The sequence below is a fragment of the Otolemur garnettii genome, unplaced genomic scaffold (genome assembly GCF_000181295.1).
Source record: "Otolemur garnettii isolate 467f Iridium unplaced genomic scaffold, OtoGar3 scaffold00115, whole genome shotgun sequence".
Lineage (NCBI taxonomy): Eukaryota > Metazoa > Chordata > Mammalia > Primates > Galagidae > Otolemur > Otolemur garnettii.
The window spans coordinates 4,841,908-4,865,800 of NW_003852510.1; the positions used below are offsets into that span (position 1 = coordinate 4,841,908).

The 23,893-nt window shown below is 36.2% G+C and overlaps 1 protein-coding gene across 3 annotated transcripts in view; it reads right to left on the reverse strand.

Annotated features, from left to right (window-relative positions):
- The window catches only part of FUT8 (fucosyltransferase 8), a 287,292-nt gene that overhangs the window by 112,491 nt on the left and 150,908 nt on the right, over nt 1–23,893 (reverse strand). For all 3 annotated transcript variants that reach the window (XM_023517616.1, XM_023517617.1, XM_023517618.1), the window contains 2 exons: nt 16,245–16,360; nt 15,961–16,123 (listed from right to left, as the gene is read on the reverse strand). In XM_023517616.1, coding sequence (XP_023373384.1) covers nt 15,961–16,123; nt 16,245–16,360 — 279 coding nt within the window. The remainder of the gene's footprint in view (nt 1–15,960; nt 16,124–16,244; nt 16,361–23,893) is intronic.

Here is a 23,893-nt window from a genome sequence, read left to right on the forward strand (position 1 = left end):
TCTACTATGAAACCAGTATTTAAGCACCCACACTTCCATATGAAAGCTGTAACTCCCAACTACAGCCCAAGATGAAGGGGGAGGGGAATGGGAGAGGGGAGGATGGAGGGAGGGAGGGTTATTGGTTGGACCACACCTGTGGTGCATTTTACAAGGGTACATGTCAAATCTACTAAGTGTAGAGTATAAATGTCTTAACACAATAATTAAGAAAGTGTGGTAAAGGCTATGCTAACCAGTTTGATGTCAGTATTTTAAATTGCATACAAAACCAACACATTGTACCCCATAAATGCATTAATGCACACAGCTATGATTTAATTAAAAAAAACAGCATCATTTTCTAAATAGAACACTTAAGAATATAGGCATAGGTGGCACATTTCTTAAACTGAATGAAGCCATCTATGACAAACCCATAGCTAATATTTTACTGAATGGAGTAAAACTGAAAGCTTTTCCACTTAGAACTGGAACCAGACAAGGTTATTCTTTATCACCACTACTATACAACATAGTGGTTTACGTTCTAGCCAATACAATCAGGCAAGAGAAGGAAATAAAGGGCATCCAAATGGTAGGAGAGGAGGTCAAACTCTCCCTCTTTGCTGATGATATGATCTTACACTTAGAGAACCCCAAAGACTCAACTACAAGACTCCTTGAAGTGATAAAAAATATATAGTAATATCTCAGGATATAAAATCAAAGTACACAAATCAGTAGCCTTTATATATGCCAATAACAACCAAGATGAAAAGCTCATCGAGGACACAATTCCCTTCACAGTAGCTCCAAAGAAAATGAAATACTTAGGACTATACCTAACAAAACAGGTGAAAGATCTCTACAAAGAAAATTATGAAACCCTAAGAAAAGAAATAGCAGAAGATATTAACAAATGGAAGAACATACCATGCTCATGGCTGGGAAGAGTCAATATTGTCAAAATGTCTATACTTCCCAAAGCAGGATTCAAGGCAATCCACATTAAAATACCATCATCAAGGGCTGGGTGCCATGGCTCATGCCTGTAATGCCAGCACTCTGGGAGGCCAAGGCAGGTGAATTGCCTGAGCTCACAGGTTCAATACAAGCAGCTTGAAGATGGTCGTATTCTTTCTGACTACAATATCCAGAAAGAGTCAACCCCGCACCTGGCCCTCCATCTGAGGGGTGACTGTTAATTCTTCTTTGTCTATAATTTGCAGTGCCCAATTATGGCATTACTCTGCACTACAGCCATTTGCTCCAATTTAAGTTTAGAAATTGCCAGTTTCAGTAATAGCTGAACCTTTCCAAAATGTTAATAAAAGTTTTGTTGCAAAATGTTAATAAAGGTTTGGTAGCAAAAAACCCCACAAAACAAAAAAGCTCTGTCTCAAAAAAAAAAAAAAAAGAAAGAAAGAAAGAAAAACCCAGCATCATACTTTCAAGATCTGGAAAAAATAATTCTTTGTTTTGTATGGAACTAGAAGAAACCCCATTTAGCTTAGGCAATTCTTAGTAATAAAAACAAAGCTGGGAGTATCACCCTACCAGACTATGGGCTATACTACAAGGCCATAGTGATCAAAACAGTGTGGTATAGGCACAAAAATGGAGACATGGACATCCGGAACTGAACAGAAAACCACGAGATAAAACTAATATCTAATAGCCAGCTGATATTTGATGAACCAAAAAAGAACACATACTGGGAAAAAGAATCCCTATTCAATAAAGGGTGCTGGGATAACCACATGTAAAAGACTGAAACCAGACCTGCCCCTCTCACCATTTAAAAAATTGATTCAAGTCAGGCTTTGTGGCAGGCACCTGTAGTCCCAGCTACTCGGGAGGCTGAGGCAAGAGAATCACCTAAGCCCAGGAGTTGGAGGTGGCTGTAAGCTGTGGTGCCACAGCACTCTACCGAGGACAATAAACTGAGACTCTGTCTCTAAAAACAAAAAAAAAAATTGATTCAAGATGGATAAAAGATTTAAATCTAAGGCATGAAACAATAAAAATCCTCAAAGAAAGTATGGGGAAAACACTTGAAGATATCAGCCTGGGGAAAGATTTTATGATGAAGACTTCTGTGGCAATTGCAACAACAAAAAAAATAAACTAATGGGACTTAATTAAACTGAAAAGCTTCTGTACAGCTAAGGAAACAACAACCAAAGCAAAGAGACAACCTTCAGAATGGGAAAAGATATTTGCATATTATGAATTGGACAAAAACTTGATAACTAGGATCTATAGAGAATTCAAATTAAGCAACAAAAAAATACCCAACAATCCCATGTATCACTGGGAAGAGAAATGAAAAGAACTTTTTCTAAAGCAGACAGACAAATGGCTCACAAACACATGAAAAAATGCTCATTGTCCCTAATTATCAGAGAAATACAAATCAAAACCACCTTAAGATATCGCCTAACCCCAGTGAGAATGGCCCACATGACAAAGTCTCAAAACTGCATATGCTGGTGTGGATGTGGAGAGAAGGGAACACTTTTACACTGCTGGTCAGACTGCAAACTAATACAACCTTTTTGGACATAAGTATGAAGACTCTTCAAAGAACTCAAATTAGACCTCCCATTTGATTCTGCAATCCCATTCCTAGGCATCTACCAGAAGAAAAAAAGTCTTTTATCATAAGGACGTTCACATTTGACTGTTTATTACAGCTCATTTATAATCGCCAAAACGTATAAACAACCTAAATGCCCACCAACCCAGGAATGGATTAATAAGCTATGGTATATGGATACTATGGAATACTATTATTCCATACTATAGTATAGCCATTAAAAAAGACAGAGACTTTACATCTGTTGTATTAACCTGGACGGAGGTAGAATACATTCTTCTTAGTAAAGCATCACAAGAATGGAGAAGCAAGAATCTAATGTACTCAATTCTAATATGTACTCATACGTAGATCACTAATACAAGGGGTGGTGTAGAATGAGGGAATGAGTAGAGGGGAGGAGTGGGGGGATAGAGGGTCATGGGTATATGGCACACCTCTTGAGGGGTGGGACAGAATTATAAGAGAGACTTTATCTAACAAAAGAAATCAGTGTAACCTAATTCTTTGTACCCTCAATGAATCCCAAACAATAAAAAAAAAAATTTAAAAATGTTAAAAAGAAGGTTGGCACCTGTAGCTCAATGAGTAGGGCGCTGGCCCCATATACTGAGGGTGGCAGGTTTGAACCCGGGCCTGGCCAAACGACAACAAAAAATAGCCAGGCATTGTGATGGGCACCTATAGTCCCAGCTACTCAGGAGGCTGAGGCAAGAGAATCGTCTAAGCCCAAGAGCTGGAGGTTGCTGTGAACTGTGATGCCATAGCACTCTGAGGGCAACAAAGTGAGACTCTGTCTCTATTAAAAAAAAAAAAAAAAGTTAAAAAGAGAAATTACCTCCAAGGACCAAAATAGAGATATAATTCAAGGAGGAAAAATCCAAAGATGATGTAATTAACATTTTTTAAGGTAAATGTGACCAAAGAAGGTTATAGAACAATCTAGTCCACAGGTAAATCTGGATAGTGGATAATAAAAATTACTTGAGTTTTATTTAAGGCATCTTTTTTACTCTGGTTTGCTCCTGGGGCAAAAATAACCAGTGCCAAGGATAAAAACATGACCAGGAGATAGGCAGAGAAACAAAGCTCCTTTGCCTCAAGGAGGAATTTTAGAATATCACTATCTTGACAGCTGACATAAGTGGGGAAAATTCCAGAAGGGCAACTACAAAAATAGTTCAAACTGTCACATAAAGCAGTAATTATGTTACTTGGTGAGTGATGTCCACTAGGCTTATGGTTAAATTCCAGTCCTTGATATTTCTCATTTGCTTTTTGTTGTTGTTGCTGCAGTTTTTGGCCGGGGCTGGGTTTGAACCAGCCACCTCCGGCATATGGAGCTGGAGCCCTATTCCTTTGCGCCACAGGCGCTGGCCGCCCCTTAATAGTTCTCTTATTGAGCACTTCAACAATTTGGCTTTATCTGAACCTACCAAGCAAGGTCTAAGAGTTTTCTAGCTACATCCATTTATGAGTTTTCCATATGTAAGTATGACTAGAATGTGCTAGAATCTATAATGTGTCAGGCATCATGAAAATTGTTTTATATATTTTTTCCTTGTTTTATCATTACAATGCTGTGCCATAGGAATTTTATTTCCACGTAAAGAAGAGAAAACAAAACTCAAAGAAGCTAATCATTTAGTAATTAAGAGAAAGGATTTGGACTAACAAAGCTAAAATAGCTTTGCTACTTACTCGCATAAGCCACCTAATTTCTCCAGGCCTGATTATAAAACTTTTGTTATAAAAGGATAATAATAAAGTGAAAGAGCTTAGGAAATGACATTATAAAATATGATGCTTAGTAGTTTGAATTAAAGGCTTTTGGAGATTAAGAGATCCTTTAAGATCAAAAAAGGCTAGAAAGGGCTTTCCCTCTATCTGCATAAACTGGATTGACCAATCAAAAGAATAACTGACTCTTCCCTTCCCAGTTTTCTCAGTATATTGCAGAGAAAAAACAATCAAGAATGGAACCAGACCTATCCCAAATCATATTAAATATAAAATCTGTTTTCCATGTTAATTTAATTTGCTAAGGAGAATTATTTACAAATCAATGTTTCCTTCATCCATTCATTCTCCTAAGTATCTATTCATCCTCCCTAGCAACCTTTGCCCCTTAAAAGAATTATCTACACCACTATCTCACCCTCCCTTCTTAAACACACATATAAAAGCATCTGGACTTCACTGGGTTATTGAGTAATCACTCCTGTGATTCTCCACATGTGCATAGTAAAGAAACCTCTCCCTCTCATCAATCTGCCTTGTGAGTTGATCTTTCAGAGACCTTTTGGAAAAAGGGCAAGTTTCCCCTTACCCTACAAAAGCTTACCTCGTGAGGATTATTGTGCTCATTAAATAAAATAATGGATCACATTGGCATGTAGGAAATCCTTAGCAAGTGATTATTTTTAAAGTCAAAATCATTCTTCCACAACCAAATAGATGTGTGATAGGGGCAAAACAGAATCAGGGCCACTAGATGAAACACCTTTTTGTACCTGGAGATTCTTCTTCTATTGCAACCTTTATTTTAGAGGGAGTATTCCTTTAAAGGAGATGAAGAATCATTATCTGGGTGATAGCTACTAAGTGATAAGCACAGTAAGAATAGCTTCATCTGAAAATGTACCCCTTTGTTCATAAATATTAAAAGGAATGTTCTAGTACAACCTGAAAATAAACCTGGATTCCTTAGTAGAAAGACAATCGTACAAAAACATTTCATTTAAAGAAAGCCAAGGCAGGTGGTGCCTGTGGCTCAAAGGAGTAGGGCACCAGCCCCATATACCGAAGGTGGCGGGTTTAAACCCAGCTCCAGCCAAAAACTGCAAAAAAAAAAAAAAAAAAAAAAAGAAAAGAAAAAGAAAACCAAGGCTGGGCACAGTGGCTCACAGCTGTAATCCTAGCATTTGGGGAGGCTCAAGCAGGAGGATCACCTGAACTCAGGAGTTCAAGACCAGCTTGAGCAAGAGCAAGACCCATTCTCTACTAATATAAGAAAACTAGCCAGGTGTCATGGTGAGTGCCGGGAGTCACAGCTACCCGAGAGGCTGAGGCAAAAGAATTGCTTAAGCCCCAGAATTTGAGGTTGCTGTGAGCTATGATGCCACAGTACTCTAGGCAGGGCAACAGAGTGAGACTCTGTCTCAAAAAATAAAAAGAAAAATCCAAAACTCAAGAAAAAGTGTCCACATTCCAGTTTACTGTAAGTCTCAGTCAAATCACATCTCAAAAAGCTTAGTAAGATCTTCTTTCATCCCTTCCTCTGTGTGTGTGTACACACACATGCGTGCACCTATATGTGTGAAATACAACACAAAAAAACAAAAGATTTGAAGGTTCAGAAAACTTAACTTTTCCAAGAATGGAAATATGAAAGAAAATGAAAACAAGATATTGAGCTATAACAGCTATAATGAGAAACTTAAACAGATCTATAAGCTATTAACCTACCTATCTTTTCCTATAATCGGTACCATTTATCTGATTCAAAGTCAATTCTTTGTTACAAAATCCTCCACAACACCTTTTTGCATATCAGCAAATTGCCAATCAGCATAAGTAACCATAGTATCATTCACCAACTGGGAAACACATCTAACTTTAGTCTTAGCAAAGCTGCTTTACATATAACCAATAATAAGAGGATGCAGACTAGGCTTTATCACCTCAATCTGATGATAAGATTGCTGCTTCACCAGATTGTTTTTCAGTAGTTTCACTCAACTAAGTTGAAATATAACTTATTGGTTTGGTGTTCCCTCCTGTCCTTTAACATGGAGTTTAAATAATAATTGCTATAATTTATTTTATTTGTTTATTTATTTTTAAGGCAGAGTCTCACTTTGTTGTCCTCAGCAGAGTGCCATGGCGTCATAGCTCACAGTAACCTCAGACTCTTGGGCTCAAGAGATTCTCTTGTCTCAGCCTCCCAAGTAGCTGGGACTACAGGCACCCACCACAAAACCCGCTATTTTTAGAGACGGGGTCTTGCTCTAACTCAGACTGGTCTTGAACTCGTGAGTTCAGGAGATCCACGCACCTCGGCCTCCCAGAGTACTGGGACTACAGGCATGAGCCCAGCCTATTTGCTGAATTTAAAAGTATAAAGAAGCAACTCTGGTAAATGTTACATAAACTGATGTGTGACAACATGAAGATGACAAAAAGAATCTAAGCAATAGTACTTAAGTTATATATGTCTCTGCAATAACCTAAAAGATTTAGACAAAACTCCGTAATATGCTGAGAGATTGAGGTATAAATCTAAACTGCCATAAATCCAAGCACTGTATATATATATATAGTACTATATAAATAATAAAACTACAATGACAAAAATGATCAATCTAAACTGCTTATTTCCCTCTCACTATTTCAAAGAAGCAAGCCAGAGTCAATTTATGGTCAAGGATATCAAAAGCTGTAGGTAAATTTGACTGTATTACTATGAAATATGATCATCTACAATTACTAGAATAAAATTATCAACTGAAAATCTAGTGATATTAATACTTGAGATCAGTATAGCAGACAATTAATATGCTATTCTGAATTTATTTATTACGCCATCAATGCCCCTAAATTCTTAAAAACCCTCTAAAAGCTTCTAAAAACCAAAGAGTATTACTAATTACTACCAGTTGATTGCCTCACTGAGGCGGCAGGCAGAGATGTGGCTCTAACAGAAATCAGTTCCCAAGCTAATAAGCTTGTCAGATAAATAAATAATGTTTGCTAAAAACTTCAGGTAAGCTGAATCTCAGATTCAAACACATATCTGGCCACCAGGCTGCATTTTAATGCCTGGTCAATAAAGTAATGAACAAAGAAAGAGACGTTCCAGAGAGAAAACATGGTGCCCTCACATTAGGAAGCAGCACAAGTGGGGAACAAAATAGAAGAATCTTTCCCCACAGGTTACTGATGGTGTCACTAACCCCCACACAAAGGTGATTTTTACCAGGAAACACAAGCATCAGTAGTGAACTCAAAGAAAACCAGGAAGTCTAGCAAGTGTGTCCAACCTGTGGCCTATAGGCCACATGCAGATTATGTAAGGATGTTTTGCTTATCTGTGCTGTTGGGTTATCATGAAAATTAAGCAGGAATTTTTTTTCCTCATCAACTTTTATTAGTGTTTGTATATTTAATATATTTACGTGGAAGAAGAAAACTCTTCTTCTTCCAATGTGGCACAGAAAAGCCAAAAGTTTACACAAGCCTGCTAAAGCCTTAGTTCTTAAAGACTAGCAAGTTTAGTACCACTTTGTCACCCCTGGCACAGTGCTGTGTCATCATAGCTCACAGCAACCTCAAACTCCTGGGCTTAAATGCTTCTCTTTCCTCAGCCTCCCAAGTAGCTGGGACTATAGGTGCCCACCACAATGCCCAGCTAGATGATCTGTTCTTTAACCACAAAATACTTCTGACACCAAATATGTGAGTTTTCTATACCTGGCAATTCTCCAATTCTCTGTGGACACAAATTGGGTGCCCTACAATTTAATTTAACTCTAATATGAACTACTAAGAGTTAGTGAAGACCCCCACAGGTTAAGGGGTAAGTTGCAAAGACTTCCCCCCACTATCAAGAAACTAGAAATAGAAGACCAAACTAAGCCCAAAGTCAGCTCAAAGAAGGAAACAATAAAGAATAGTAGAGCAGAAATAAATAAAGGCTAAAAAGAAACTAGAAAAGGTCAAGAAAACAAAAAGTTGGTTATTTCAAAAAAAAAAAAAAAATCAGCAAAAGGGCCAAGAGCAGTGGCTCACACAGGTAATCCTAGCACTCTGGGAAGCCGAGGTGGGTGAGCTCACAAGTTCAAGAGCAGCATGAGCCAGAGGAAGACTTCATCTCTAAAAATAGCTGGGTATTGTGGCAGGTACCTGTAGTCCCAGCTACTCGGAGGGCTAAGGCAATAGGATAGCTTGAGCCCAGGAGTTTCTACTAGGGGCAACAGAGTGAGACTCTGTCTCAAAAAAAAAAGAAAATCAGCAAAAGTAACAAAAACTTTTGCTAGACTAAAGACAAGGATTTAAATAAAATTATAAATGAAAGATAAAATGTAACAACTAACTGATACCACAGAAATACAAAAGATCATAAGAGATTACTACAAACAATTACATGCCAATAAACCGGATAACTTCAACCAAAGGATAAAGTCCTAGAAACATACAACCCACCAAGACTGAATCATGAAGAAACAAAATATTAAGAGACCAATAACAAGGGAGGAGTTTCATGAGTAATCAAAAACTCACAACAAAGAAAAGTTCAGAACCAGATGGCTTTATGGGTGAATTTTACCAAACATTTAAAGAAGAATTAATACCAATCCTTCTCAAAACTAAATAGACAGGAACACTTCCAGAGTCATTTTATAAGACCAGCATTACTCTCATTCCCAAACCAAGTAATGATGCTAAAAGAAAATTATAGGCCAATATCCCTAATGAACAAAAATGCAAAATCCTCAACAAAATATTAGCTACCCAAATTTAACAGCACATTAAAAGGGTCATATACCAGGACCAAAAGGGATTTATCCATAGGAAGCAAGGTTGGTTCACTATATGAAAATCAATAAAATTGATAATTTACATTATCAGAATAAAGGATGAAAATATGATTATTCCAATAGATGAAGAAAAAGCATTTGATAAAATTCAACATTCTTTCACAATAAAAACTCTCAGTAAATCTGGCAGCAACCATAGCTCAGTGGGTATACAGCACCAGCCACATACACCAAGGCTGGCGGCTTCGAACCCAGCCCAGGGCTAGCTAAACAACAATGACAACTGCAATAAAAAAATAGCCAGGCATTGTGACAGGCACCTGTAGTCCCACCTACTTGGAAAACTGAGGCAAGAGAATAGCTTAAGCCTAAGAGTTTTGACATCGCTGTGAGCTGTGACACCACAGCTCTCTACTGAGGGCAACATAGTTAAACTCTGTCTCAAAATTTAAAAAAAAAAAAAACCACTCTAAATAAATTAGTTAAGGAAGAAATATACCTCAATATAGTAAAGGCTATATAATGACAAGCCCACAGCTAACATCATACTCAATGCTAAAAAACTGAACATTTTTCCTTAAAAGATAAGGGTGTCCAGTCTCACAGCTTCTTTATTTTTTTTTTTTTAAATCTTTTTGCTCTTAATAAACAGTGTCTTGTTCTGTCACCGAGGCTACAGTACAATGGCACAGTCTTGAACTCTTGGCCTCAAGCAATCCTGCTGCCTCAGACTATGGAGGGAGGATCTGTGATATAAGTGCATACCACTATGCCCAGATGGCTTTTTTTTTTTTTTTTGTAGAAACAGAGTCTCCTTATGTTGTCCAGGCTGGTCTCAAAACTTCTAGTCTCAAATGATCATCCTACCTTAGTCTACCAAAGTCCTGGGATTACAAGCATGAGCCACCAAACCCAGACCAGTACTCAAGTATGTTGAGTACTTGTATTCAACATAGTACTGAAATACTTAGCCACAGAAGCAATTAGGCAAGAAAAATAAAATGGGCTTGGTGCTCAGTGGTTAGGGTGCTGGCCACATACAACAGGGCTGGTAGATTTGAACCCAGCCCAGGCCTGGTAAACAACAATGACAACAATCACAACAACAACAAAAAAACAGCCAGGTGTTGCAGAGGGCACCTGTAGTCCCAACTACTGGGAGGCTGAGGCAAGAGAATCGCTTAAGCCCAAGAGTTTGAGGTTGCTGTGAGCTGTGACAGCATAGCACTCTATTGAGGGCAACATAGTAAGACTGCATCTCAAATAAATAAATAAATAAATAAAAATAAAATGCATCTAAATCAGAAAAGAATAAGTTAGATTTAGTTAGTTTCTGTATGCAGATGACATAATTTTTATATATATAAATATATATATATATAAACCCTAAAGACGTCACCAAAAAACTGTTGTAACTAATAAAAGAATTCAGTAAAGGGCAGTGCCTGTAGCCCAAAGGAATAGGGTGCCGGCCCCATATACCAGAGGTGGTGGTTCAAACCTGGCCCTGGCCAAAGACTGCAAAAAAAAAAGAATTCAAAAAATTAATACACAAAAATTAGTTGCATTACTATACACTAAAAATAAACTATCCAAAAAAGACATAAGTAAACAATCCCATTTATAATAACATGGAAAAGAATAAAATACTTGAGGGGGGTTGGAGGGATCACTTCTGAGGTTTATCTTATAGGGGTACAGGTGAATCTTTCTAAGAATAGAATGTGAACTTTTTAAAGCAATAACTGAGAAAATGACATGAAGGCTGTGTTGACCAGTTTGATGGAAGTATTTCAGATTGCATGTGAAAACCCCACACTGTACCCCAGAAGTGCATTAATGTACATAGTTACCATTCAATAAAAAAAAAAAAAAAGAATAAAATACTTGGCAATAAATTTAAGGAAGAAGATGAAAGATCTGTATACTGATCTAAAAGGCTAGAAGACATACGAAAGAAAGTGAGGAAGACCTAAGGAAATACAAAGATATCCTGCATTTATGGACTGGAAGAATTAATATTGTTATAATGATCTAATGCAATCCCCATCAAAATTCCAATGGCTGCACTCCAGCCTAACCAACATAGAGACCCCCATATCTTTAAATAAAATTCCAATGGGATTTTTCACAGAAAAAGAAAAAAAAACAATATTCATATGGAACCCAAAGAAATCTAGAACAAACCTAGAAGTATCACCCTTCCTGATTTCAAACTATGTTACAAAGCTATAGTAATCATAACAGTATAATGGCATAAAAGCAGACACATACACCAAAGGCACAGAATAGAGAGCCTAGAAATCAACCCCCACACACATGATCAACTAATCTTTAAAAGGGTGACAAGTATACAACATAAGTAACAGCAATGTTCTGTATCTTGACTGTGATTTTTAAAAAACAGTAAGTATTTGTTAAAACTCAGAGAAGTATAGACTAAAAAAAGTACACTTTATTGTATATAAATTATACCACAACAATACTGCATGATCTCACTTATGTGTGGAACTTAAAAATTTTAATTTTATAGAAGCGGAGAGTAGAATAGTGATTGCCAGAGGGGAAATGCGAAAATGTGGGTCAAATGATACAAACTTTCAGTGATGAATAAATTCCAGAGATCTAATGAATATCATGAGACCATAGGTCACAATACTATATTGTTTACTAGAAATTTGTGAAATTTGCTAAAAGAGCAGATCTGGGGGACCTTATCACACAAAAACACAAAAATAGTTAAGTATGTGTAGTGAAGAGTAAGTTCATTAATTTATTATAGTATTTTTTATACAATGTGTGTATTTAATATGTAGGAGACTACAAAAAGTTTTGAAACAGACTGTGTAATGGTCCACTATTTCACTTCTAAGAAACTCAGTTGACAGCACGAGTGTAAGTTTCAACTTGCTCGGCTTACTGGTGTTGCTGGGAGGGCTTTATTTGTTTATACCTGCATGAATTTTACATTTCTTTATTTCTGTGTATCTCAAAACTTTCATAATGACCACTAATATATATCTCCAATCATTGTACTGTATACTTTACCTTGAATATATATAATTTTAATTTGTTGATTATAGTTCAATAAAGCTGGAAAAATAAAACTTTTAAAGAAAGAAGCTGAAAAAACAAAAGCCTGTAAATGTTTGTCCCTGTAATTAATGTCTCTCTGAACCAAAAATAAGAATGGCTCATAGGGAAATCTAAATAAGAAAATCGGTAAGACTCAAGCTTTAACTGATTGCTCAGAAAATACAGGCTAGGCTTTCAGGCTAAAAATAAGCTATAAGCTTTAATTTGAGCATATGTAAAAATGGAATGGAGATTTTTATGTCACATAAAAATCACCAGAGGCAAACAAAAGTTCATTTTCACTTTAATTCTTATAAGCTCTGACAATTAAGTTTGTGAACTTGCCATCACATGCTTACGTTGGCAGCACTATACAAACAACTCAGTAAGGTTTCATAATCTTGGGATGTCTGCGGCTCATAGCTGTGTTCATGTCAACATGTGGCAGTATCTTGCTGAGTGCCATTCATCATTGTTGCCATATTTTTGTGTGTCACCCTGAGAATGTCAGAGCTTGAATTAAAGAAATAAAAAAAAAACCCATTAAATTTCTTGTTAAACTTGGCCAAGAGTGGAAGTAAAATAAGGGACACATTAGTCCATGTCTATGAAGATAACGCCATGAAGAAAATGGCACTGTAAAAATGGATTAAATGTTTTCTGAGGGGAGAGAAAGTGTCACTGGTGAAGAGAGGTCAAGGCAGCAGACCTGATGGAACATTGCAAACATTCAAGGATTTGTATGTCAAGATCATCATCTGACTGTGAGAAGCACAGCAGATCAAGTAAAGACTGATAGAAAAACAATTAGGAAAATCTTTGTTTTTGAAACAAAGTCTCACTTTGTTGCCCTTGGTACAGTGCTGTGGAGTCATAGCTCACAGCAAGCTCCAACTCTTGGGGTCAAGTCATCCTCTTGCCTCAGCTTCCCAAGTAGCTGGGACTACAAGGAGCCCACCACAATGCCAGCTATTTTTTAGAGACGAGGTCTTACTCTGGCTCAGGCTGATCTCAAACCTGTAAGCTCAGGCAATCCACCACCTCGGCCTCCCAGAGTGCTAAGATTAGGAAAATCTTAATTAAAAATCTTGGCCTGAGAAAGGTGTGGCTCTTGTATCACAACAATGCACCAGCTTACATGGTGTGCCCCTGAGGGAATTTTTAGCCAGTAAACAAATATCTGTATTGGAACACCCTCCCTATTCACTTAATCTGGCCTCCAGTGACTTTGTTCTTTACCTAAAGATAAAGGATATATTGACAAGTAACATTTTGATGACATTCAGAATATCAAGGGTGATACTGATAGCCAATGATATTGATAGCCAATGATGACAGCCATTCCAAAAAAGAATTCCAAAATTATTTTGAAGGGTGGATAAGGCACTGTCATTGGTGCATAGCTTCCCAAGGGGAGCACTTTGAAGGTGACCAAAGTGATATTCAGCAATGAACTATGTAGCACTTTTTCTAGGATGAATTCACGAACTTTATCATCAGACCTCATATACTTAAGAATCTTGAAAATAGTAAGAGTGATATATTCTATTTAATACAAATCCCTTCTATTTGTACATTTGTTTAAAGGTTGTTTTTCTAATGTTTGGTTGAATTTTATTCACTATTTGTATACTACATTCTAATCTGGCTTCCTGGAGTTAAATTACTATGCTATGAAATTGTATCTCAGATTCATTATAATTTCTGTTTACTACAGAAAAATAAATTGACTTTGGTCTTTTGCTTTCCATTTTTGTATTCAGAGAAATATTTAACATGTACTAAATAGCACTGCAAAGGAATCATAATAGATTTAAAATAAAATTCAACTAACTAAACATGTAATGTTGATTTGCATCAATCTTTCAAGGCTTTTTCATTATATTAACCTTTCATTTGTACCTACAGTCACAACAAATATGCTCATATGTACAAATGATATTTACAAAATAATTCTTTGAAGAATTAAATTTAGAAAAGACCTGAAAATTTAATTCTCAAATAATTTAATTAAATCATTTAAACCTTAAAATTAAACATTCCATCAGAAGGCAGAGGCCAAAATTCTTCTTTACATACCACAAACTACCCAAGTCAATCTTCTTACGATGTGTATTTTCCTACAAAACTGCAATAAGCAAAGCACGTCATCACAAAGATCCATTTAAGAGAGACTTGGTATCTAAAACCAGCTTTAGGGTAGAGAAGTAGTAAGGACAGAATTAATTAGCATTTGGTCTAATGGGTCAAAGTGGCCTGACTGCAAGTTAGACCATTTAAAAAATACCAAAAGGACCACCTAACGTACAGCCTAATCACTCAACACTCCTTGAATTCCATGCTATCATATTTCTATAGATTCATTACAGCTAAAATGATTCCAAGAAATTGATAGATTTTATTTGTAATTTCATTTCACAGAACAATTTTTCAAAATCATTATAATATTCTGATGTTAATAGACATGAATCTCTGGTTTGTATGGGGTAATTCTTTTCCTCTTCACAGTGGTAGGTTGTGCTAATACAGCAATTTTTATTTTATTGTTCACTATTGAGACAGAAATTGTCATCAGAATCCTACTGGGAATACAGACTTTTAAATAGGCCTAAGGATAAGTTTCACTATATTTATAATGATTATCAAATACATTTTGTTCTGCATGAATACACCAGAACCAAAACGTTTTCTTTTCTATGGAAGATAAACTGCACATTATTTAGCAATGTGTAAATAGGAGAAAGAAATTTAGTGAGGCAGATCTCAGGTTGTTCTTTCTAGCAATTAAATGGCATGTTTTTATCGAAAACTTGCTAACCTTTAATTAGAAATCCTAAAAAGGTACTATTTTAAAGTTTTTTTTTTTTGAAACAGTCTGCGGCTGTCACCCTAGGTAGAGTGCTCTGACTTCACAGCTCACAGCAACCTCAAACTCTTTGGCTCAAACGATTCTCTTACCTCAGCCTCCCAAGTACCTGGAATTACAGGCACCCGCCACAATGCCCAGTCTTTTTTCTGTTGCAGCTGTCATTGTTGTTTTAGCTGGCCTGGGCCAGGTTCGAACCCACCACCCTCGGTGCATGTGGTCGGCGCCGTAACCAAGCCTATTTTAAAGTTTTTAATGTTTGATTTAAAAACATGACTGCCAGCCTCAGCATGAGTTTCAATGTACTATAGTGCAAAACTGCGAGTTCTGGGCACAGGTGTGGTGGCTCACACTTGTAATCCTAGCATTCTGGGTGGCCGAAGCAGGTGGATTGCTTGAGGTCATGAGTTTTAGACTAGCATGAGCAAAAGCAAGACCCCTATCTCTACTAAAAATAGAAAAACTGAGGCAAGAGGATCTCTTAAACCCTAGTTGGAAGTTGCTGTGAGCTATGATGCCATGGCGACAGCTTGAGACTCTGTCTTAAAAAAACAAAAACAAAAACACAACTGTGAGCTCTCTTTCAAATACTGATTGTATATGAGTAAAATTTATAAAAAGATACTGTAAAATAATATTGGCATAAACCATTAGCTTTAGCGTTTATTAAGGGTATTAACAAGATCTCTAGAAAAACATGTTGAATAATATTTTCTGGTGATATATTTTGGTAGATAAAGTGCATTTGGCAATTACTATCCTTTGAGACCTCTGGTATTTTCCTGCTCTTAAACATGGTAGGTATCATTTACAATTTACCAGGGAGATTAACAAAAGTTCCAATTTACCATCTTAGATTATATTCTTTTATAAGGCTCAATGTAAAGGGAGAATAGTACCTTTCATGATGTCCTAAGTCCAAAAGAAATTCATCTGCATGTCTTTGGAGTTCATTTCCTTCTAAGTTCTTTAATTTCTTTAGTTCACTTTGTAGGAAAAACCAGAGCTCTTTAGCTCCATTTTCTATCCTCCTCCTCAGGATTTCATGATCCTTCCCCAAACCTGCAGTTAAAGAATACAGAATAGAAGCATTTTCAACATTTTGATAAAGGAAAGTTTTCAATTATTTGTGCTAAAGCCAATCAATATGCTGAGGGGAAAAAAACACTGTATCATCACCTACCACTTCTGGTTTGTTTCTTGTAATTTTCAATCTGTTCTTTGGCCTTAACAAGTTGCTCTTCTAAAACACGTACTCTTCCTATAGCTGGGCCCTGATCAATGGGGCCTTCTGGTATCCTGTAGTTCAGGGAAGAAAATGTAAACACTTAACTTTTAAATTATGCAACAAAATACAAGCTTACTTTGCTAAAAACATATGTATTTGATAACTCTGCAAGTCTTTGAGCCATATAACAAGAAGTACCAAGTAAAATTTTCTCCTCAAAGGTATGGATTTAACCATTAAAAAATGAAATGATGATAAACAAAAACAAAATAATAATCTAGCTCAGAAATCTATGACCTTCTAGAAGTTAAGAAACCCTTGGAGCTGTTTCCTAAAAATGCTGATCCTATTACTTAGAGTGCCACTATTAATGGCAACGTGGTCGATTAGTCGTTATCTTGGAATAACAAAAGTGAAGAAGACAGTGAAGGAAGGTTTAGAGGCAGCAAGAAACCATGTATCTGAACATGTGTCTACTCAGAATACAAAGTATTTCTAAATTACTGACAGTATCAGGCTACATAAAGCTGAGTGTTATCTCATAAATTCATGGCTTTAGATTACTAAGCATTGCCAGGCAACTGGACTGCCTAAGCTCACAGGTTTGAGACCAGCCTTAGCAAAAGTGTGACCTGGTCTCTAAAAATAGCTGGGCATTGCAGCAGGTGCCTGTAGTCCCAGCTACTTGGGAGGCTGAGATAAGAGAATCGCTTGAGCCCAAGAGTTTAACATTGCTGTGAGCTGTGACACTACAGCACTCCACCAGGGGTGACAAAGTGAGACTCTGTCTCAAAAAAAAAAAAGAGTACTAAGCACTGGTCTTATAGGGAAGAAAAAGGTAAGATTCTAAAGATGAAATATATTAGGAAAAAATTAAAGATTAATGTTCTGTTTCTATTAGCAACAAAAAATATCACTCAATAGTATAAAATATTGGCACATAGCAATGGAACTCCAAGATCTTTTGCTATATATTATCACCTATCTGTTCAACTTCTTTCCAAGAACTGTTCTTGTTTCTACCATTTTTTTTGTTTTGTTTTTCTGTGATTTTTGGCAGCATCCTATACTCCATTTTGATATTCACACATAAAATTTTGTAGTACACTAAATAATGGTTCCCCAAAAATATCCACATTCTAATCTCAGGAACCTGTGAATGTTACCTTATATGGTAAAAGCAATTTTGTGTTAAGGATTTTGAGACTGGGAGATTGTTCTGGATTATTCAGCTGTGCCATAACTGTAATAACAAGTGTCCGTTTAAGAGGGAGATTTTATTATAGAAGAGGAAAATGCTATGTGGCTCCTAGCCTTGAAGATAGAGAAAAGGGCTATGAGCAATGCATCCTTAGAAGATGGAATAGGCAAGGAAACAGATTCTATTCTAGAGCTTCTTTGTCTAGGAAATGCAGCCTTCCTCACACCTTGGTTTCATTTCAAACTTCTAGCCTCTAAAACTGTAAGAGAATAAATTTCTGTGGTCTTAAACCACCTGTGGTATTTGTACATACATATCCTTTTGCAAAAGTTGTTGTAAAAATTAAATAATTGCCAATTTTTTTTTCAAAATCTATTTAAATGAGAAAATGTCTATAGAAGTACTTAGCACACAAAAAAAGAAAGAAGTACTTAGCAGAGGGTCTGGCAATAAATTTTATAAAGGCTATTGTATCTGAGATGAGCCATTCAGAGATAAGATATAACTTCAAGACATTTGGGGTGTCTTTTCTTAAGATCCTAATCAGTTTAAGGGAATATAATTTAAAATTATAATTGGCAGAACTCAAATTAAGATATCAACACTGTCAGAGCAAAGATGCTGATATAGATTTTTATAACTTTTCTAACATTTTTATACAAACAATAAAGCAAAATTAACTGTCAATTACCTCCACTACTTCAGAATACACATTTAGTAAAGCAGCTATTGTTACAGCTATACCAGAGTAATTGGAGGCATTTTTTAATTTCATATACATTAACACTGAAGAGGAGCATAAAAAGTAACTATCTTCTAATCATATAGGATATGAATAAAAAAGCCTTTTTTTTGTATGAGCACAAAAGTGAATAATGATGAAATGAATGCAGCAGTTAGGTGCACAAGTATCCAATTTATAAATAAACATACATTCACAAATGAGGCATGTCCTGGTATATAATTTTTTAAACTTAATCTCTTCCAGAATTAGATGGCTGGTTTCTAGGAACATTTTAAAAACAGAATAAAAATTCTACTTCTTGGGAAGTATTTTGGTAGCAATATGCCATAGGACAGACACATACTTTAGTGATAGAAACCTTTAGACAGTAGAAAGATTATGTCTAGGTCCTCCATTTTTATCTCATTTCTTTACATATTAATAGAATAAATACCAGCAACAAAACAAGCATGAGAAAATAGCATATGATCTTTTCAGCAGTATTAAAGCTAATCTAATTATAATAAAACATAATGGAATTAGTGATTTATATTCATAATTATCCCTAATAATCCAATCCATCAGTGAAGAAATTATAGCTAAAGAAAAGTACCTATTGGAGGCTGGGTAACTGTAGCTCAGTGTTAGGGTGCCAGCCACATGCTTCAGGATGGTGGGTTCAAACCCAGTATGGGCCTGCTAAACAAAAAAAGTAATAACTGGGTGCTGTGGCGGGCATCTACAGTCCTAGCTACGAGGGAGGCTGAGCAAGAGAATTGCTTGAGCCCACAAGTTGGAGGCTGCTATGAGCTATGATGCTACAGCACTCTACCCAAGGGTGACAAAATGAGACTCTGTCATAATAAAAAAAAAAAAAAGAAAAGTACTGGAGAAACCAAAGCAGAACAAAATACAAGACAACTATTCTTTCTAAACCCTATCCAGAAAAGAGTCAGTCTGTATAAACAATCTCTTTTCTCAATACTCAGGGAATGGAACACTTTATTACCATACTCACTACAGAAAAGAAATGTTAAGACTTCTTCTTCTGGCCAAGATGGAGTAAAAGAGATCAGATCTACCACTCTGCCTGAGACAACTAAAAATCCAGAGAAAAGTATAAAAGAGAGCGTTTTCAAACTATGGTATATAGAGGGGTAATCCAGGTAGACCCTAGCAAATTCCCTGAGTTGAAGAAATGAAGCTAGGCTGGGCGTGCAGTGGCTCACACCTGTAATCCTAGCACTCTGGGTGGCCAAGACAGGTGAATTGCTTGAGCTCATGAGTTAGAGACTAGCCTGAACAAAAGCAAGACCCCATCTCTACTAAAAACAGGAAAAAAAAAAAAAAAAAAAACCAAGGTAAGAGAATTGCTTGAAACCAAGAATTGGAGCTTGCTGTGAGCTATGATGCCATAGCTCTATCCAGGGTGACAGCTTGAGTTTCTGTCAAAAAAAAGAAAGAAAGAAAGAAAGAAAAGAAAAGAAGCTAAATCTTAAAAAAAAAAAAAAAACAAGACAGCTAGGGTTCGATGACAGAGTACTGTAGAGGAGAAAGCTGAATAAAGAGAACTCCAGAGATCTGCAGAGGTATCACTTGAGAATTAGCAGCATTCTGATCAGCACATGCAGGTAAGGAAATTGCTCAAAGTTGGGGGAAGAATTCTGTAAAAGGATTCTTAGGGAAGTAGTACTTGATATTCATATAAGGTTGGGAGAAACTGGTTCCTGATCCAAGTTGGAAAATTTCATTTTTCAGCAATATTTGGCCTCGATAGTGGGAAAATGATCACCAGACTAAGATTATGTGAGTCCTACTTAACAATTCTTAAAAGGAAGACTCAATACAAGTCTCAAATAACTTAACTACATTACAGAACTAAGTTGAAGAATATTTGTAAGAATACAAAGTTTCTAATAACAAACAAAGTAAAATTCATGAAGTGTGAAATCCAACAAAAGTCACCAGGCTTGCAAAGAAACAGGAAAGGACAACCCATAAAGAGGAGAAAAATCAATCACAATCAACTCAAAACTGACATAGATGTTAGAATCAGCATTTAAGGAACAGTTATTATGACTATTTTATATGTTCAAAAGTTAAGAGATAGAGGACTTCTAGAGATGAAAATATAATACCCAAATGAAAAATAAATAGGATTTATTACAGATTATATTTTGCAGCTTCCACCTTAATAAAGAAAGAAAAGAAAATGAGCAAATGAAACCCCAGTTATATGGAAGAAGGGAAATAATAAGGATCAGAGAGGAAATCAGTGAAATGGAGAAAAAGAAAAACAACGGAGAAAAATCAATGAAAGTAAAAGCTGGTTCTTCAGAACAATCAGTAAGATTAACAAACTTTATCCTAAAGAGCCAAATAGTAAATATTTTAGGTTTTGCAGGCCAATCAGCAAAATAAAGGCTATTTATTACTAAGATACACAGATAATATTTCAAATGTAAGCATTTAAACATGTCAACTCACTCTTAGCTGTGAGCCATAAAAAAAGAAGTGGTTAGTAGGATTTGGTCCATGGGCCAGAGAACCCATTTTAGCCAGACTGATCACAAAACATAGAGGAAATATTTCCCAACACATTCCATGAAGCCAATATTATCCTGATACCAAAATTAGAGAGAGATAATATAAGAAAAGAAAATCACAGACTAACATCTCTCATGAACACAGATATAAAAATTCTAACATACGATCATCTGAAAAGACTCAGACAAAAGACCTGACAAAAATCCAACATCCATTCCTAATAAAAAATGTCAGTTAACTAGGAAATTAAGGTAATTTCCGCAACTTGATGATAACAAGCATTTGTGAAAAACGCCATGGTTTAATTAATAGTGACAGAATAAATATTTTTCACCTAAGATCAGACACAAAACAATGATATCCTCTCTCAGTACTTTTATTCAGTACTGTATTGGTGGCTCCAGCTAGTCCAACAAGGCAGGAAAAAGAAAAGACATCCACATTAGAAAGAAGCATAGCTATCCTTGTGTACAGATAACATGATAATCTATGTTGAAAACCTGATGGAGTTGGGGTGGCGCCTGTGAATAGGGCACCAGCCCCATATACTGAGGGACTGAGGGTGATGGGTTTGAACCCAGCCCTGGCCAAACTGAAACAAAAAATAGCCTGGTGTTGTGGTGGACGCCTATAGTCCCAGCTACTTGGGAGGCTGAGGCAAGAGAATCGCCTAAGCCCAAGAGCTGGAGGTTGCTGTGAGATGTGACGCTACCACACTCTACCGAAGTCAGCAAAATGAGACTCTTCCATCTCCAAAAAAAAAAAAAAAGAAAGAAAAGAAATCTGATGGAGTTTAACAAGATTGCAGAATACACTATCAACATACAAAACTTAATTTTATTTCTATATTCTTATAAAAAAACTGAAATTGGTATCAATTCAGTTTCAGTGTATTACAAAAAAGTGAAATTGGTATCATTATTATTTATAATAACATTGAAAATAATAAAAAATAAGTATAAATCTGGCAAAAGATAAGCAAGACTTATAAACTTAAAATTATAAAACAATGCTAACTTTGTTTAGATACTGACAGATCAATTCTAAAATTTATATGTAAACTCAAATCTAGATCTTTAGAAAAATTTGAAGGAAAATAAAAAGATGACTCCTAAAAATTTTAGTAACATTAATATAGCTGACCATATAAAAAAGGAAGATAATCTTTCTCCAGAGCAATAGTCTGTACAACTGCTATAAATGAATTAACAGCTTTGGAAAGAGGACTATATAAATTATATGACAATAGCAAGAGTTCTAAATGAATATTACTACTTTTAAAACAATGATTAATAAGTATGTTTAATCTTTAAAGTATGTACACTCATATCCAAGTAAAAAGATGTGATTTTTATTATAGTACATGTATATTTAATATCAAAACACATCAAAATTGTAACTTTCTACTTTACATATGTATGTTCACGTGTTCATTTCTGGGCAGACTTTCTTTAACCCAGTTTAAAAACTAATCATTCCAAAGGGCAAAAAAACCAACAGAGCCTAAATAGGACAAAAATTCATCTTTAAATATACTGAAAGGGTTTTAGATTCTGTATCACCAGTTTTTCAGGTCATTTTACAAACTTCATTTCCATTGTTATTAGGTAAATTTATATTTCCTAGCCTAGATGATATTTATGCTGATACTTTCAGAAACAAAGAGAGTGTAACTGTTTTATCAGGTACAGCAGTAATGGCTTAGGCTAGAATTGGTACAAGAGAGTATTGTGGAAGATAATCAAATCACTCTCACCATATTCATTGATAAAGAATACATGTCAATTCTATTTAATGCAAAGTGGTCTTTCTTCCCCAAATTGGATAGTTGGTTTTAGTTCTAAACCAGAGTAAGGTTTATCATGAAAATGATGAAATAAAATACTTTACTTTTAAGGAAGATTAAAGTAAACCCTGGAAACATTATTTCAACTCAAAAAGTAAGTTCTAATTTTTTAGTTTGTATCAAAATAGTCAAATAGACATAACAGGGTTCAAGAAAAGTCCTTTTCTAAATATTTTTAAAATTATGCTAGATGTAGGTGGGCATTGTGGTGGGCGCCTGTAGTCCCAGCTACTTGGGAGGCTGAGGCAAGAGAATCGCTTAAGCCCTAGAACTTGAGGTTATTGTGGGCTGTGACACCATGGCACTCTACCAAGGGCGACAACTTAAGACTCTGTCTCCAAAAAAAAAAAAAATTATGCTGTATGATGGCATTCTGATTGTTATATCCTCTCATGTTAGCCACATCCAGTCATTTTCAGGGAATTTAGGGATCATTAATAGATGCAGTAAATATAAGGTACTAAGATAAGAGCCATTAACAAAGGTTAAGTATTCTAATACATCAATTAAAACTTTTTTTTTTTTTTGAGACAGAGTCTCACTATGTCACCCTTGGTAGTGTGCTGTGGCATCACAGCTCACAGCAACCTCAAACTCTTGGGCTTCAGCAATTCTCTTCCCTTAACCTCCCAAGTAGCTGGTACCACAGGCACCTGGACTACAACGCTCAGCTGTTTTTTGTTGTTTGTTGTTATAGTTGTCATTATTGTTTAGCAGGCCTGGGCCAGGTTCGAACCCGCCAGCCCCAGGGTTATGTGGCCGGTGCTCTAACCACTGAGATACAAGCACCGAGCCTAAAACTTGTATTTCAGAAATTCACATTTGAAAGTAGTTTTTCAATAATTATTTCTCATTACTTTTAATGAAAATTTTTTAAAAGTCGAATTTGGAGGCCGGGTATGATGGCAGACAGATCAGTTACTAAGGCAAGAGACAGAATTAGAAGGAAGGGAGCAGTAGTTAGACTAGAGATGTTGGAGAATTCAATGGCTTATCACATAAGAACTGAGAAAGAGTCTCTACCTGCTCACTTCCTTCCACAACAAATCCAGAGGAAAGGTATCAAAAACAACAGAAGTGGAGAGAAATAACAATCAAGAACTAAATGAGGCTCGGCGCCTGTGGCTCAAGTGGCTAAGGCGCCAGCCACGTACACCCAAGGTGGCAGGTTCAAATTCAGCCTGGGCCCGCCACACAACAATGACGGCTGCAACCAAAAAATAGCCGGGCGTTGTGTCGGGCGCCTGTGGTCCCAGCTACTTGGGAGGCAGAGGCAGGAGACTCGC